The sequence below is a fragment of the Poecile atricapillus genome, chromosome 7 (assembly GCF_030490865.1).
Source record: "Poecile atricapillus isolate bPoeAtr1 chromosome 7, bPoeAtr1.hap1, whole genome shotgun sequence".
Taxonomy (NCBI): Eukaryota; Metazoa; Chordata; class Aves; order Passeriformes; family Paridae; genus Poecile; species Poecile atricapillus.
Genome location: NC_081255.1, coordinates 25,176,443 through 25,194,537, shown reverse-complemented (window position 1 = coordinate 25,194,537; position 18,095 = coordinate 25,176,443). Strand labels below are relative to the sequence as shown.

The following is an 18,095-nucleotide window of genomic DNA, read 5'->3' as shown; positions in this document are numbered from 1 at the left end:
GAGGTGTACATTTATTGCAATGCTCATACAGAATTATGGTTGGGTCACAGTGTTTTCTACTTCTCTTTCCAGGATTTACAACCCATCATGAGCATTTACTCTAGGCACAATCCTGCAACACCCCATTTCCAGGTTATTATGCATTATCCTCCCCCAAAAGATCAGATGCCTCTAGATCTTGGTGCAAGTTACACATTGGTGCTGAGATAAATCCAAAACAGTTAGTATTAACACAAAAGGAATGAGTAGGTGATCTGACAACAACTACATCTAGGCCGTTTTGTTAGTGCTTTAAATTCACAGGGGAAAAAATATTTAACCCTAAAATAATAGCTACTACAGGGACTTTGCTGCTGCAAAGCAACATCACAGGTGTACTTTTGAGTGAGTTTCCCAAATGAACAGCCATGGGATGGGCTGTCAGATAAACTACCTGACTGCTTGCTGGTGGAACAACAACCACTTTTTAAAGTACAAAACAAATACAGAACTCTCATTTTCAAATGAAGCTGGTCAACATCAGTAAAATAAACCCAAGAGCAGGAATACTAAATGCAGCTGTAGAAGGTAATCTCTAATCCATTAAGAAACACCTGCCCAATTGCCCAGTACGTATTTACCTCGCATATGAGAGCAGCTCTGGAGAAACCTTTGCTGGGTGATTAAATACACATTTTAGAGGTTTTCATGAGGGAGTCAGTAGTTCAAAAATCAGCTGATACCCAAAGCACAAGAAATGTGATGTGCATCACCATGAGGCTACCAAGAGCATGTGGATTCCTGCCTCCAGCTCACTGCTGGGAGGAACAGGTGGGCATTGCTCATGGCCCAGCTGCATTCCCTGCTCCCATCCAGGCAGGAATAGGTACATCCCTGGAAATACAGCATGGTCTTATCCCCTGGAAAGGGACAAAATCCCTGTGTGGAGAAAGTCCTTCTAGTGAACAAGTCTGTCACAGCTCAGTATGGCTGAGCTGCTCTCTAGGAGTTATCACCTGTCACCGGGAATTGTAAAGGTCTGGTTTTGCTTGTAGATAGAGCTGGGCCAACAAGGTGAGCAGTTCAGCACTGACTTAGTGAGTTACATACACTGTTCAGTTCTCATCTCAATCTCAACTAAGTTATCTGGAGTTTCTGAAACTTATCAGTGCATAAATGCACCAGACACATTCCATTCCCTAACAGCACTGTATTTAACATATGACCTCAAAAAACCTTGAGGGTTAAAATCATTCTGTGTCTCTAGATCTCCTTGCTGCACCATTGTCTAGAGACCAGCTAGGAGTCAATTTAAACAAAAGCAGGGGAAGAACAGGGCCCAGCTGCCATTTGCAGAAGCTGCAGTCAGACCACAGGCACAACGCTCATGTCTGTGGCACAGCAGTGCTCATCAACCTGCGAGCAGGAAATATTAAACCGATTGTAAAAGTTCTCTCCCCTCCTGCCAGCCAAGGCATTATTCCAGGAGAGCGAGGGGGGCGGATCTGTCTGCAGACCTTTTGTTTAGTGCTTGCAGATTCTGACAATGCCTCACTCAAGGCATTTCTTACCTGAGGGAATCAGGAGAGACAAGGCAGTAGCGGATGCTGATTTAATCACTTTATTGACAGGTCTCGAGGTACGTTTCTCCCCTGATTCCCCAGAGAGCAACCTGTGTCGTGCCCGCCGCACTGCCAAATCGCTGATGGCTTTTGGAGTGGTAAAGTCTGGGCCTTCATTGCTATTACTGCGAGCTCGTGGATCAGAGAAATCTGCAGTGCTCCCAGCTACAGTTTAAATTAAAACAGATTAGAACCACAGGGAATTCCTAACAGTCTATTCCCCTACAGGCAAAATACATTAAATCAAAGTCATGTTTACATGAAGTCCAAGAGTAAATTTTCCTAAGAAGAAACCCCAGGGCTTGAATTTTTATTTACAGAAATGGTGTTATTCTGAACACAGAAAATTAGCAGCTTCTATTCTGTGGAAAAGCTCGCTAATGAAATCACATTGCGCAGTGGCAGTTCCATGAATCCTGAAGCTGTGGTGCACTTCTGCATGCCATTTCAATGGGATCATTCACAGATGAAAACAGGTTTATAGAAAGTTCTGCATTTTTACAACCAGCAAGAACTGTCCATCTTTAAGTCAAAACTGCCCATAAAAGAAGAGCCAGATTCTACTGGAGCTGCACATAAAAAATCCACTTTAAGAGAATACTAAGGTACTCAAGACAAGGAAAGTAAAAATGTGGATTGTAAAGACAACCTTAATTTGCCCCCTTCCGTGCACCACTGCAATTTAGTCTTGAATTACTTAACCTGCTATAATTATATATAAAATGCAAAGTAATCTTGGAGATCAGACGGGGCATATAACAACAGCAGATGCTGGGGGCTGGGGGTCCTGTACTCAAGGCTGGTGCCTCTGTCCCCCATGTGATACCTTGAAGGGGCACTGTGAAAATACAGTAATTAGAAGTTACAAGGTGCTTAGAAATGGAAGTGGTGAGCATCACAGCAAGCCCACAAGGGAAATTAATCATTCTGTCTTCAAAAGCAAATTTTAAGCAGCATGCAATAAATAAAGCCTAAGGGCCACATTTTGAACAATGAGGACAGAACAAAACATTGATCATCGTTATTTAAGTGGGCAGCACTGCTCTGCATACTAAGTGAAGCAGGAAGTATCATGAAAATAAAAATTCAAAGCACCATTCCCATAGACCTCAGGACCAGATGCTTGTTCAACACCTAAGAGCCACAGAGTTTCAAATCAGGCTCCCAGAGAATGAGGAACCCAGATTCGGAGGCTGCATGGGAAAAGATGCCATATAAATTAGAGGAGCACTCAGAGACAGTGACAGGAGTTAAACTCCTTTCAAGCCTCTGACTTGGAGACACTGAAGCACTGGTTTTCCTGGATTCCATGCATTAGATCAAAGACTGCTCTAATGTATTGAGCTCAGGGGAGCAGGCTGCCCAGGAGAACTTCATTTTTGCCAATCTCACATTGCAGATACCCAAATTAGCAATGGAAGTGTTCTTGCCATTTTTAATAGCATGTTTCTAGGCTCTTAGCATGAAACTGAGAACCCAAGGTTTCATTTATGGCACCTATGCCAAGCAAGTATGAGGCAGCTTCCTTCTTTCACTCTTGCACCTCCTCTTTACACAATAGCATCACAAGGCCTCTTCAGGGAGCATGGACAATGAAGAGAATGGGACAATTTTGAAGGAATTTCACAGACTGAATTACAGAAGAGGAATAATAAGATGTGGGAATCTTTGGCTTTACTCTGAAGGCAAATTTATTCTAAGGCATTTCCACCTTCTGCTATCAGTCCCCCATCACACCTGCCCGGTGCTGTCCATCTTGTCCATTCTTGCTGCCATTCTGACTACTTCCTCAGTACCTCTTTCCATTCTCAATGCATCACAATTGCTTTGCCTGCTTGCCCCCAGTTTCTACCAGCAACTTGTTCCTTATTTTCTTACCCAGTTAGTCCTTGTTATTCAACCCTACAATCTCGTCCTTCCCCTAATTATGCCTTCTTTCTCAAATTTTCCTTTGCCAACCTTCATTTCAATTTCCCCTCTTTCTTCCATTGTTCCAAACTTCCTTTTTTCCCCCATCCTTACTACTTCCCAGCAGTTCCCAGTTCTGGCTTCCTCTGTTCCCAGGAACATGCAGCTTCGCCCCCTTGTCTTCCCAATGTCCTGAAAGGGGCAGGAACTGGGAACACTCCAGCACCCAGAGCTCAGTCCTGCACTGCAGCAATCCAGGGCACCACTGTAGGAAGGTTCAGCTCAGCCCAGAGCTCAAGAAAAGCCCCAGGACAGTCAAAGTTGCTGAGAAATCAAACACTGACTTCTAAGAGCCACTCTCCTATGTTTAGGCTGCAACTGGATGAATTTTGCCACATTTGGCTATTAAAATAAGTAGCATGTCCCTGACACAAGCCCCAGTTCTCCAGCATATTTCAAGTTTCTCCAAAGTCTTGGGATGAGCAAAATCACAAGAAGCAGGGATCTGTTGGTATGGCTGACACCCACATTCTCCAGGTCCAACTCAGCAATGATCTGTTCTGATTAACACTTAAATTAATGCTGTCTCGGGTAGGCACCCAGTGGTTATAAGTAGGCATAGATCATATGAATCTCGAGCATGAGAAGACCTAAATCAATTTGAAGTGACAGGATTGAAATCTAAGATGCAATTTTTGAGGAGATGAAACCACTGGCATTATTTCAAAGCCAAGCACATTCACAAAGCTACACTAAAATATCTACTTAGCATGTGGCAGTCACATGCTCTGACACCCAGAGCCAGTTTCAATCTCTGCAAGGTAACACGGCCTCCTTGGGGACCAGGACACCAAGCACGTACCTGTCAGCGTTGAGGCGCTGCCGGCGGCCGTGGAGGGGGTGGTGGCTCCGGCATCCCCTTCCAGCTGCAGCTCGTGCTCCACAGGCTGTTCTGGAATCGGCACGGGCAGCCCCTCCCGCGCCTGCACCGTGGACAGCAGCATCCCCTCGGACTGGGGCCGTTTGAGGGCGGCCCCCTCGTCCTCGGCGGAGATGGCGAAGCGGGGCATGTCCAGGAGCCCCGAGCAGCGGCGCCGCACCGTCAGCGGCGGGCTGGAGTCGCTCTCCGTGTGCGAGGACTCGGACATGGACAGGCGCTTGCGCAGGCTGGGGGCAGAACCGAGACAGGGCCCCCCAGGTGAGTCAGGGGCTGATCAACTTGGAAGGGTGAAAATAGGGCACAGACCCAACTCAGGCACGTCTAAAGCCAATTTAAGGTGAAGTCAGGTGGCCAAGCTACAACAGTGGGAGTTAAAACAACAAAGGCTTGGGGCATCACCTGAGTTTAGAGTTCCAATTGTTAAGCTTCTAGGAAAGGAAGGGATAAACCCCAAGAAAAACACAGAACAATGAACAATGATATTAAATATCAATAAAAAAAAAAAAATCACAATTGCAAAATGCAAATCATCCTCCATGTTCCTTTTAGAATTAGTTGAATTTTTCTTTCGAAGTTGCTCTAAATTAGAAGCCAGGAAGGCCTAATGTAAAATGAAGTGCACCTCAGTTATGAGTGCAATCTGTAAAACATTTTTAAGGGAGTCGTATAGACTAGGTCAGAGCTATTTTATGCTCCTTCTAATGCCAAACATTAGTGTAAAAGTTTTACAGGGGTTGCACAAAATGAGAGACATCCCTTTTATAAGGTAAGTTTTCAGTAATGCCAGAAACATGGCAGGTATCCAAATTCTGGGTATTCATATATTTTACTGACCCTTTTTATTAGAGCACAAGATCTTTTGGGCATATTCTGAACTTTTGAAACTTTGAACTTTCCTAACGATTTCTCTGCTTTGTAGCAAAAGGTCAAAGTCTGGCAACATGAGAATTTGCATTAATTCAAGGAAAAAACTGACAAGGGGTACATCTCTGACGTAACATAAGAAATCTGCCCTTAAGGTTAGAATACCTTTAAATTCATTAAAAGTATTTGCCACAGATTTAGAAGATGTTAGTACTTAACTAGACACATTTAAGGACCGTATAGCTTCTACACTTTTGGCTATTCAATCCAGGCTTCTCCTCTGGAAATACAACATATGATGCTCTCCTCACCTAACACTGGTCACAGGAAGTTTTGGCCAGTCTTTTTTAGCTGCCATGGGAAAACAGAAGCCTCAGTTACACAGAACTCACATTTCAGGAGACCCAATGACCCAGCTGCGGTCCCGGCTCTTCAAGCCCCCCAGGCTGTCCAGCCGATCATCCTTCTCCTCACTCAGGCTCCGCTTGGTTGGTGGTGGAGTCTTCCTCTCCTCGTGGATGGAAAGTCTTTCCATGCTGCTGTACACCTGCATGCAGCAAAAGATCCTTCTGTGCAGGAAAAACCAACCCATGGGGCCTTTTCTGAGCAGGGGGGAAAATCTCCTCTTGAAATTTCCCCTTGAAAGTGTGAACTTGGTCATGTTCCTTGACCAAGTAACTCAGTGCAGGTGTGACATGCTCAAGGTGTGCCAGGGAGAAAAGGAAAAAGGCCCAGCTTCAGAAACACCAAAATGCTTTTCTACAATAGCACCCAACACTTTTCCTTTGAAAACACAACAGAAATACTGACAAACTTTGTGAAATTACTTTGATTTTTGGTTTTAAAGATTCTCAAATCTAAGAGGAGCTATTGCTAAAGACAGCTGCACAACTCTTGAGGGCTGGCATCTGGATCTTGAGATCTAACTACACAAATTCACTTCAGTGATAGGCATCATGCTCATGACCCCATTTCATTATCATCAGTCTATCAGCATTGCCCCAAGCTTATTTCAGAACAAAAAAGTCCTGCCCTCCTCAAGGAATCTACTATAATGCTGACAGCTTAATGAAAGTGCCTTTCTTGGTTTTACAGCCGTCTTTAAATAATTAAATGATTAAGCAAAAAAAATCCATCCTTTTAAAACTACACTTGACTGTGGACCTAATTTACATAAGAAGAGATTAATGAAAATAATGTTATTAAAAATTCAGAGCATCAACAAGATAACTATTAATAAATCATATGGCTGAATTGTCAGACAAGAATTTCAAAATATAATGAGCCTTTTATGCCTCCCACATTACAAATGCTGTATAATTTTCCAGGTCTTAAAATAAATTCATTAAAAGTGAACTTTCTTTCTTTGTGGCAAAAACATTGAACCCTAAAGAAAAGCTTCAGTCTAACAAATGAGTAATACTCATGGTGAGAAAAGGCAGAGAAAAGAAACTCTTACGTACTCATGAGAACTTTTTCAAAATACCACCTAATCCTCAGTTCCAATTTTAAACATACTTTTAGTGATGCAAATCAGGAGCAACTCCATAAAATTAAGAGTAACTGTTATTTAAACCACTGTAGCCTGGTTGCATACAAAGAAGGAACTGGTCCTTAAAAACTGACTTCAGCAGTGGAAAACTGAAGGAACTGCTGTGTAAAACCAAAATAGCTTTCAGAGTTCCTAAGTAAAACTCCTACTCCCATCTCACTAAGAGGAGAAATACAATTCATAAAGTAGCTGCATTAAAACAGCATTTCTTCTCCCTTCTGCCCCTCCCAAACACACTATATTTTATCAGGAGGACCAATGTAGTTCTTTCCCTCCAGTTATGTATTTGGAAACACCAGAAGTTTTATATTTTGTAGAATTCGGGTCACTCCTGCTGCTTTCCTCTGGACTCCCTTTTACTGATCCGTGTTCATTCTCAAGAACACTGCCCAGTACAGACCAGAACACCCCAGAGATGGCCTTCCTACTGGTAAGCCCAGTATGGAAAAACATTGCTTCAATAATTTGGCACATCTAACTCACAAAGGATTATGTGCTGAGACCCTTCTCTTTGAAATTGTCACCTTGCTTTTTGCTCCTCAGGCTATATTTGAGACAATGAGTGACATAAACTTCACTGATGCTCTTATCCCTTTGATTTTAGACCCTTATTCCTAATTTTAGAATCCATTTTCATCCCAAAACCATCTTGTCACATATGGAAGGTCCTTTCAGAATGACATTGCTCAAACCAAGTAAGTTTTGGATACTCCCTATGCCAGCATCCAGGTCACTGGTAAAAACATCAAACTGTATCAGATGCAGAAGAGACCTACACAATGCCCTGCATGTTGGTAAAAAATTAAGAAATATAAAATGTCATTCTCCAATTATTCTGGTACTCACCTTCTAACAGGCCACAAACTACCACAGAATAAACAAGTCATACATTGTTTTCTTTCCTCAGTGAATCCTACACACCATGAGATCCCACAGAGCATCCACATGATTAAAATCTGCCCCATACGAAGCAAAGAAAACATGTTCCTCTCTAGATTGTTTTCTTTCAACAAGTTAGCATGCCCCTACCTTGCTGAACCTGGGTGAGCAGGAGGAAAACTGCCGAATTTCCACGTGATCATCATCATTAGTGTCCTCTTCCTCCTCTGAATCCAGGTGCTGGTACCGTTCTGAACGGGCTGGGAACAAGACATGGCACTTGCATCAGTGTGGGGAGTGTTGGTGACTCACACCTCAAGCACTGCTACTGGTCTCCTTCAAGAACTCTGAATGTTAATACACCATGCAGGGTATTTCTGTTAATACTGAAACATACCCAGCCAGATTTTGCTCATCCTGTGCAATTGCCAGTGAAGAATATCTCCTTGGCAATGAATTTATCTTATCCTGTCAGCTGTATTCCATTCTGGAAGCAGCTGATACTCAAAAGATGTGTAATCCTACAGACCCTTCATGGTAGGGATATTTCTTCCCTAAAGGAAACAATCATGGGGAAGGAAACAGGGAAACAATTCAATGTCTGACTTTCCAATAAACAGCTTTTTGACTGTACAAAGTCCGTCCTTGCATACATACATACATAAAGCCTACTTAAAAAAAATAAAAATAGTTACCCCAAAAGAAAATCTCCTCTTTTCCCTCCTGCAACTAGGAAAAGGATTAGATTTTGTGAAAGAAAATGGGCAAGCAGCCAATATGCAAAGCTATTTTTAATGCAAAAACTTCTTCCAAAGAGATTTTGTGCTTTGAGATTTGCAGCACTGGATTTCTAAGCCAGACACACTGGATTTTGTGGGGTGGGCACTAATAAGTTTGGCTACAGAAAGCTGTTAACTACACTGAGCCAAATTTGCTGCACCACATCAGCCAAAAAGCTACTTTTATAAATTCTAACATTTTCTGCATTAGTGTTTATAACAGCAACGCCAACTCCTATCAGTGTCTATCTGAGATATTTCCTGACGTGAGAATTCCAGCCTTTACAAAGGACTCACACCAAGGTCACTCTGATACCGAGTGTGCCCGGGCACGTGGGGAGTTTCCCATCCTTCTGACTTGACAGACCCAGTGGGCTCTGCTTTTACCCACCAGGATCTGCTGGTGGCTGCTGCACTGGGCCTCTGCCAGTCGCTGACCCAACTCAGTGACCAAAGCTTCCACATCCTGTAAGTGCAGTTAGTGGTGAGAACACCCCACCACATCAGTTTCTCCATGTGTGCTGTACCAGTACAACCTCAATACATGTAGAAACCCCAGCTCTGCCCCCTCTGCACAGCTTGACTCCAACTGCTCTCTGCAACAACCACACAGAGATTTCCCAATCTTTCTCTCCCAATCCTACCTCTCCAAACAAGCCCCAGCCTAAAAGCCCCTTCCCCAAACTGGAAGAGCATGATCTAAATGGAATCACTGCTTGTGCAGTGTGAGAGCCAAGAGACTGGAGGCAGCTGCTCTCTCCCTCCTTTCACTCTCAGCAAAGCAGAGGAGCAGAGCAAAAACGTGCTTCACACAGATTCAACCAGTCCCATGGCCCCAAAATCATTGATGTAGAGCAGAAATTTCCATATCTCAGGGAACTGAAACAGCCAGTATCCCATTCTGCAGCTGGAGAGGGGGGAAGACCTCACCCTGACCAAGCCCTTTCCACCTGCTCACGTCCCCAAGTCAAATAAGAAAAATTAGGGAGCAGAGGCTCTGGGAACAGAGATCTCTCCATCCCTCCTGTGATGCTCCTCCCTTCTCTCCCAAGAGCACTGACTCTGGGGCTTATCTTGAAATACCAGGAATCTTACATAGCACTGATACCACAGCAGTTCCCAGACATTTATACACAGCAGACAGACACTTCATATCTCATTAGAGTTAGTAATGCTAAAATAAAGTGATACACTTGCAGCATTCAAAGTAATAATAATAAAAAAAATAATTCAAATTACTTCAAATCTCTTAAGAATTTTCCCCACATACTTGTCTTCAAGATCTAGGGTTTGTTTTGGGGTTTTTTAAAAACATTTATTGGCTGAAAACAGTCACTAGGGAAAGATCTTATTGCTCAAAAACTCAAGGAATTTGAATTTACCAAATGCTTTGGAAGAAGTTTAATGAACCCAGCATGACAATGGCAGCACCTCTCGCTGCAGGCCCATGGCTGGCAGGACCACAGGCACCAGTGAAAGGCCAACTGACTCCAGCAGCAACATTTTTTCATTTAAAATTAATTTGCCTTCAAAGAAACCTTACTTGGCATTCAACAAAAACTTTTTAAAGCAATTTCCATCAAGTCTTTTATTCAATTTCTAAAATGACTTATCTCTAACAATTTCAAAACTGAAACATTCACAAGAAATATGATGCCATTTCGGCCAAATCTTGAGTCTTACTGTCAAAATAGCTTGTGTCATCCTCAGACTCCAACTGTGGGATGAATTCAGCTTTCTGCCGGAGTAATCCATTCCAGTCCAAATCTTTAAAGAACCGATGCTGCTTCACTTCAAAGGCACTACCTGAAATAAGCACCTTTTATTGCAAAGTATTTCTTTCAGCATTTGCATAACATAAAAAACAAACCCTAAAAATATCAAGAGCCTAGGAGAATGTACTCGAGTACTTTCAAGTCACACATTTTCCAGGAATTTTGAGAAACAACTTATCCTTTTACCAAAGTGGTCATGCAGGATAAAACCCGAACAAGATTTCCTCCTGCCCACCTACTCTTCCTGTTTAGCAACAACACAGATGCTGGAAGACAGCATCTGCTGTTGCATTCCACAGTGACTTTCAAGATTAGGAGCTAACACCTTAATTTAAAATTTTCAAACTCTAAACACCATCCTGTTCAGAACTGAATAAAGAGAGCCAAGTCTGAGAGGCACTTACAATGAGAGTGACAACTCACAACTCCACTGTTGTGAATAAACTCATTCATGTGTCTAGAACAAGACAGGGCTCACCTATCTTCCTGAATTAGTATCTATTGTTATTAAGCTCAGAAGCTTGGGTACCCAGAAGGAAAAAGTAAAGACTATCTGTCTACCAGTTTATGCATTTTCTTCAAATGAAATTAATATTCATAGCAGATACTACTGTCTTTTCAGAAAAGAGAAGAGCAGAGGAAAAGAGATAAAAGGTTTGCTGAGTGCCAGTGGCACTATGAAGTGCCAAGTGAAACAGCAGTCTCAGCAGGTATATAAGAAATCAAAAAAAATCAGTCCATCAACTCATTTTATAAGGCTAGAAACTCTACATCTTTTCCATGACAGCAACATCTTTCAAATACATGGATTTTAAATAGAGAAGAACATGTGAAAACCATCTGATATCATTATTAATTCATGATCTATTCATCACCCTTGTGTGCACATGTGCTAAGTCTGCTGAATACATGTGCCTTTTGGAACTGTTATAAATTTATCTCTAAGCTTTTTTTTTTTATTCTTAAAGTGTACTTTTGCACTGAAAATCCCAAATTAAATTAAACTAATCAAATCAATGAAACATGAGCTGTCATGTGAAGCCACAGTGTTGCACAAATTACAACAAGAGTGTAGCGAGAGATTGTTTATGATTATTTACAATTATTTACTATGAGGAAATGAGAAGTGTTGGTTTGTAAAATTTTAAATCTGACATTATAAAACAGAAAGACTGACACACATATCTGACTTTGCCAAAAAAAATTATCAGACTTTGCTGTATGTTTGGAGAATTCTACACTACAGGCCTCTAGGAATGGGAAAGCTTTCATTTATTTTATTATATTCAGAAATTCACATCTCTGGCAAGGATTAAGCCCCTGCTCAAAGAGAACTTCAAAGAAATATGATTGTACACTGTTCAAATGCAGACACGACCCTCAAGCCTATAATGGAAGAGCACAAACCAGAGAAGTTATGTTGCCAAGCTGACAGTGCCCCTTTCCTGTTTCCCAGACATGACAGTAATATCTGCCTGGCTCACAGACATTTGACACGAATTCCCAGAGCTCCACCACACTGAATCCAGCATAAACTGCTCCCCAGCTCTAGATGAGCATTCCTCAACACAAGTGGCTGTGCATCACTGGCAAGGTAGCTTCATCCCCTGCTTCTGGACAGTGTTTTCCTCTGCACAAGGTTCTTACCCGTTCCCATTCTTTCCAGAGGATTTTGGCGGAGAAGCTTAGAAATGAGGTCCTGGGCATCTGGTGGTAGTGCATCATCTCCTTCTGGCCAAGCAATTTCATCTGGGGACAAAAAGAGACTTGACATTTTCTACCAGCTTCCCAACTAATTTGAAAAACCATTCACACTCCAACACCTCAAAGTGCAGCATTGAGAACTGCCCCAGAAGCGTAAATACCTTGAATTCAGCAGCTTAATATAATTCAAGCATTGACATTTTTCAAAATGCATAAAATTCAGCATCAGCTAAAGCTGCTGTCAATCCAAGCAGTGCTTGTGGAGACAAAAAAAAAGCTTTAAGGACTCTATTAATAAAGTATGAAATGGGACTTCCATGACAATCCATAAACAAAGACAGTGACAATACTGTGGCTGTATCTCCTGCCTGCACATTCCACAGTCGTTATACTTGGAACAGAGAGAACAATTCACAGGTAACGATTTCATGCATCATACTTAGTGCTTTGCTGAAATTTGCTTTTTACAAAGGACATTTGCCAAGTGTGTTAAAAATTTACTGCTTCAGAAAGCATTTCCAATAGGAAATTATTTCACTGGCATAATCACCAAGTGAACACAAAGCAATTGTCTGTCCAACTCCAAGCATGAGACAGGTTTAAAACGCCACAAGATGAGAAGGTACTGAGTACAACAACTTCAATGTATTGTGCTCAGAATTTCCTTTCATTTCACTTATACAAAAGTACTAAATGACTTGCATTTGGACCTACAAAAACAATAACCAAGATTAGCCTGAATTAGAACAACTGGGGACTACTCCTTTCATATTCTCTATCATTTAAGTTAAAAGACACAACAGAAAAATCCCCACATATTTTTCCTCAATCCCACAAGGATTTCTATGACTCCCACATCATAACAGAACTGTTTAGGAAGGTGTTAACACAAGTTTCCAGAGCTGTAATCAGATGGGAGATGATCTGACACAGAAATTTAGAAATAATAAAATTATATATTAATATTATATATATATAATAAATTATATAATATATAAGATATTAAAACATAATAGATTTAAACACAGTATATTAAAATATAATATAATTACATAATAATTATATAATATAAAATGATATATTAATATTATACATTATATTAAATCTATAATTTATATAACATTATATCTATATAATTATAATTATATAATTATGTATTATACATCTTTTATACCTAGTACTTCCTGACTAAACTGTGGATCCTCAATATTTTCAAAGCACATTTTGAAACCCCTTCAGAGCTAGTGCAGAAACTTACCACTGATCACTTGTCCAAACAGCTCCTCAGGTGTGTCCCCAAAGAAAGGAACACAGCCCACCAGGAACTCATAGAGGATAATTCCCATGGCCCACCAATCCACAGGCTTCCCATAGCCCTGGCGCAGGATCACCTCTGGTGCAATGTACTCTGGAGTCCCACAGACCTCAAGAGAAACATGCAAGAAATAATAAATTTACAAATTGTCAAATTCGTGTCAAAGCTTAGTTTGTCGGGGGTTTTTTTCTTTGTTTTTTCCTTTCCCCCCATCAGAGTTTTACAAGGAAGTTATAATGTTTTGCCACTAACCACTTCATGCTGTGAACTACATCAATGGAGCAAGAGTCTATATTTGAAGAACACATTACCTGCACAGAAATAACATCACATGAAATTAAATGTTCCTAAGTGTGGACATGTCAGCGAAGTAGTTCTTTGGTGCATGCACAGGAAAGCATATGGGAAAAATGCATATTCTGTGTGTTTAGGTCTGACAGCTTGATGGATGTCTGCTGGCACAGCTACAGCTCTCAGGAACTGAGTTTTGACAAACCTCTCACATCTCTGTGCTAACAGAATTTAGTTTCACAGATGCAGAATTAGCAGCACAGCATGATTACACACTTTAGCCTTAATCCTGGGAGGTACAGCTGGCATGGACAATGGCTAAGGAAATTACCTTGGAAGATCTAAGTTGCCTGGGGCTTAGAAACAGCAACAACATGACAGTTGTAAAAAATATAACACTGCAAAGTGCAAGAATATGATCTAATGACTTAGGAGAGTTCTGCTAGACAAAGCATCTTACTCAGAAGCAAAGGAAGACAGCACCACAGGATGACTATGAATCAACACTTGGCACAACTAAAAATTCAGCCACAATCCTAGGTATTTTTGGAAGAGAAAAGCATTTTTAAATCCCTTTATACAATGCATTGGTGAGCCTGCATCCAGAACAGTTCCTTCAACTACACCCAGAAAATATCAGCTCAAACAGAAGGAGTTACATGGAACAGCTATTCATTCATCAAAGGAAAATCTATCTTGTTAGCTACAAGAACTTAGCTGGTTAAGCCTAGCAAAATGAAGGCTAAGGAGAAAAACTACCCTTAGTAAGTATCACGGGGATAAAAATCAATGTTTAAGCCATTAGACAAAATTACAAGAAACATATAGAAACTTGCCATGAACTTTCTAAGCACCAGAAGGGGGAGATCGTGGAACAACCTTCCAGCAAAATCCACATTACATCCCTAAACTAACTTCTTTTTACACCTGCACTGCTGCCTGGGCCACCCCTGCAGCACCCTAAGAGCTGGAGTGCATGTCTCCAAAGCAAGAAGCTGAAACAACAAACAATGTCAATTTATGTACAAACATGGGAATGGACTTGTATTTTTTCCTCCCATTTTACAGTGCACAGCACAGCATCAAGGCAGAGAAGGAATGCTACAAACTCTGATTCTATCCCAAGACAGAATCCTACATCTGATCCCACATCAATAGACAAAGTTTTTCAGCTTACCTGCTTGTCCAGGAATTCCCTGGTATCCTTCTCAATGTGGCCCTCATAAAGATTAGTTGTAAGACTCATTAACCCAATTTTGGACAGTCCAAAGTCTGTTAGTTTAATATGACCCATTGAAGTTATGAGGAGACTAAAAGAAAGAGAAGTAAAATAATGCAAGATTAATTTGTTTCCCAAAAGCAATTTAAAACAAAAAGAACACAATATAATGTGATGGATGATCTCAGCGTTACATCCCCATTAAACACCTGAGGAAAAAACCTCCTATGCAGCCAAATATCACAGAGCAGACAAGGCAACTAGGAGTGAGATTACCTTCTGCCAAAACATCATCAGTGTAGCAACAGCTTTGGGATAATACCTGAAGACATTCTTCCCACCCTTTCCCAGTGCCTATCTGCCTTTACATCAGTAGCAGGAAAATTTATAAAACCTCCTGCACGTCAGATGCTGTTGAAGATCAATGCTGTCTCCAGCCCCCATGTCCTGTAACCTACAGAAAAAGCCCCTGAAGGACTGTCTCTCTCCCTCCTGAGGGGCCAAAGACTTACTTATCAGGTTTTAAGTCACGGTGAACAATTCCATAATTGTGTAGGTACTCCAGTGCCAGAACAGTCTCAGCAAAATACATCCTCGCCATATCAACGGGTAGGGCACCAATGTTCTTGAGAAGTGTAGCACAATCACCTCCTAGAGAGAAAACATTTGCACACATGGCACATTGAAATGGCAAGTATCAATAAGAAAGAACAGCTATGGGTCTGCAGTAGAAGATTAGACTAAGTTTTCTAAAGGCTGTCTCTCACAGCCCTGTTAGGAGGAATTCTAAAGATCTCTCTATACTCTGTCTTGAACTTAAATATTAAGATCCTAGGAAAATTGAGATCCATATATGTTGGGCAGGCTTGGAAAGGAATTGTACAGATGCCATTTGCAAACTGAAGGAAGACTTGAAGAAAATGAGTCTGTGGACTCCTTATTGAAGCTTCCTTGGGAACACCGGCCACACTTTTCAGTTGACCTTCATTTCTACTTGCAAAGTGGAATTTATATTAAAATTTCCTATTGTCAATACATCTGATTTCATTCCACTAATTTATCTGAAAGAGCACTAATACAATAACTATAATCTTATTTCTCAAACATTCAGTCAAGCAAGCCAGGCATAAGAAATTAATCCTATCCACCAGTGGATATTGCTTATAAAAAGATATACTGATAAAGTAAAATCAAATTATATTTCAAAGAATAAGCAAACCAAACAATGAAAAAAACCAACCCCAGCATAAAATGGCACTTTATTTTTAAAAAGGCTGCTAAAGAACAAAGACTTATGTTTCTTAGGTCTTTTTCTAAGTGGAATGTCAAGCAAACATGTTATGGATCCAGCCACGCCATCCCACAGGAGAGAGCCTTTCCTTTCCAATAAAGACTGAAAAGTTCATGCTGACTTCTGACCTCAGCAGTGAGGCTCAGCTCCACTGCAAACACGTTGGATCAGTCACAGGGATTCCCAGCCCACATCCATCCCAACTAAGGCCCCTATGGAGGTGTGGATAACGACAACCATACCTTCCACATACTCCATAACCATGCACAGGTGCCGCTTGGTCTCAAAGGAGCAGAACATGCTGACCACGAAGGGGTTCTCAGCAAATGTCAGGATATCTCTCTCCACAAAGGCCTGCTGGATCTGGTTTCTCAGGATCAGGTTCTGTTTGTTGATCTTCTTCATGGCAAAACGCTGGCGTGTGGTCTTGTGCCGCACCAAATACACCGCTCTGCAAAACCACACACCAAGAGGAAAAGGTCCATTTTCACTTCAAACTGGTTTGCTGTGGGTTTAGGTTTGGAGTTCTTTGTGGTTTTGTTGGGGTTTTTTAAACAGTGATGTTACTGTTTTGAATGGATCCTGACAAACTTCCAAAAATCCCATTTCCCTAGAAAAGAAGGAACCCCATGATGCCTCCTTCCTAAAGCTGCTCTGCCTTCTTGGATCAAGCAGCATTTTTGCTGATGTGACAAACAAGGAGATATCTCAAACACAAATGTCACAAATTTCCCTAAGCACCATTCCACAGCAGCATGTATTTTTCAACACTACAGTGACCACTTTGCTTAAAAAATTGACCAAAATCTATGAAATCAGCACAAGTTCTTTCCAGGCGCCATAAAATTAATTTGATGCAGCACTACCATCAGGGATTTCCTTCAGTAAAGAATCTCTTACACTTCTATCATTTGCAGATCATTAGATTCCTGCACATTAATAATACAGTTTGCAAATAAAATTTTCATCCAGTCTGCCTGCCTTATTGAATCAGTACTTGTTTCCCTTTCTCTGGAGTACATTACATTTAATGTGGTATTGTGTCTCATCAGCCACTGACTATAAAATAAACCCATGATAAAGACATGTGACTAACAGCAAAACTATCACTTCTCTCTCCCCTTTTTACTAAGTTACATGGACCTTGTGTAGAAATATGACTTAAGAGATTTAAAATCTTTTCTTATAATATTACTCTTCAACATGCTCTATTGTGTCTTCACTCACTAAAAATCCCATGCTTAAACTTTTTCCACATATAATTTTTAAAAAGTGAGTTGTCGTTAACTAAGCACCCACTTCCACAAAACACCCAAGCACATGCTCAGGTTTTGTTGTTATGACCTGCTGAGTATCACTGCTTTCCAGTAGCAGCCTAATGACCCCACTGGTAAGGATTTATGAACTGCAAAGAGTCAGGAACTGCCTTTTAAAATTCTGGGTAGGTTTGTGTGTGTGGTTAAAATTGCAACTGACTGAATTCATACTTGATTCTTCAATGGATAATAAAATCTAATAGCCTTTCTCATCTATTGCTTCTCACAGTAGATTTACCCCAGTGTAATTCTAGCACTTCTTTTATCATTTCAAGTGCTCACAAACAGCCACATATGTTACATACATAATCTGAATAAATGAAAGAAATGGCATCTCCTAGAAGAATGCAGATACAAGTGCAGAACCTCTGTAAGACCCAAATGAAATCACTTTATGCTTTGGACCCAACAAAACCCAGACATTTGCCAAACCTTGCTATAGCCCTTTGCTGGGTAGGACAATGATAGAATTTTCTTCTAATTCAAAGTCTAAAAGTCTTACCCATAAGCACCATTACTGATCAGTTTAATAGTTTCAAACTCTTCTTCAGATGGAGTTTTCTTTGACTGAACAGAGGCCCCACGGCTCTGGGGAAAGACAACAAGAAAATGGAAATCAGGAGCAGGAATGACTTAATTTAATATGGTTTGGGGTTTTTTT

General features: G+C 41.0%; 1 protein-coding gene across 8 annotated transcripts in view; it reads right to left on the bottom strand.

Moving 5' to 3' along the window:
• The window catches only part of MAST2 (microtubule associated serine/threonine kinase 2), a 188,364-nt gene that overhangs the window by 10,197 nt on the left and 160,072 nt on the right, over positions 1-18,095 (bottom strand). For all 8 annotated transcript variants that reach the window (XM_058842382.1, XM_058842383.1, XM_058842384.1 and 5 more), the window contains 11 exons: positions 17,937-18,022; positions 16,361-16,569; positions 15,340-15,478; positions 14,786-14,918; positions 13,261-13,426; positions 11,946-12,047; positions 10,207-10,329; positions 7,895-8,004; positions 5,706-5,860; positions 4,372-4,676; positions 1,551-1,766 (listed from right to left, as the gene is read on the bottom strand). In XM_058842382.1, the coding sequence (XP_058698365.1) occupies positions 1,551-1,766; positions 4,372-4,676; positions 5,706-5,860; positions 7,895-8,004; positions 10,207-10,329; positions 11,946-12,047; positions 13,261-13,426; positions 14,786-14,918; positions 15,340-15,478; positions 16,361-16,569; positions 17,937-18,022 (1,744 nt within the window). The remainder of the gene's footprint in view (positions 1-1,550; positions 1,767-4,371; positions 4,677-5,705; positions 5,861-7,894; positions 8,005-10,206; positions 10,330-11,945; positions 12,048-13,260; positions 13,427-14,785; positions 14,919-15,339; positions 15,479-16,360; positions 16,570-17,936; positions 18,023-18,095) is intronic.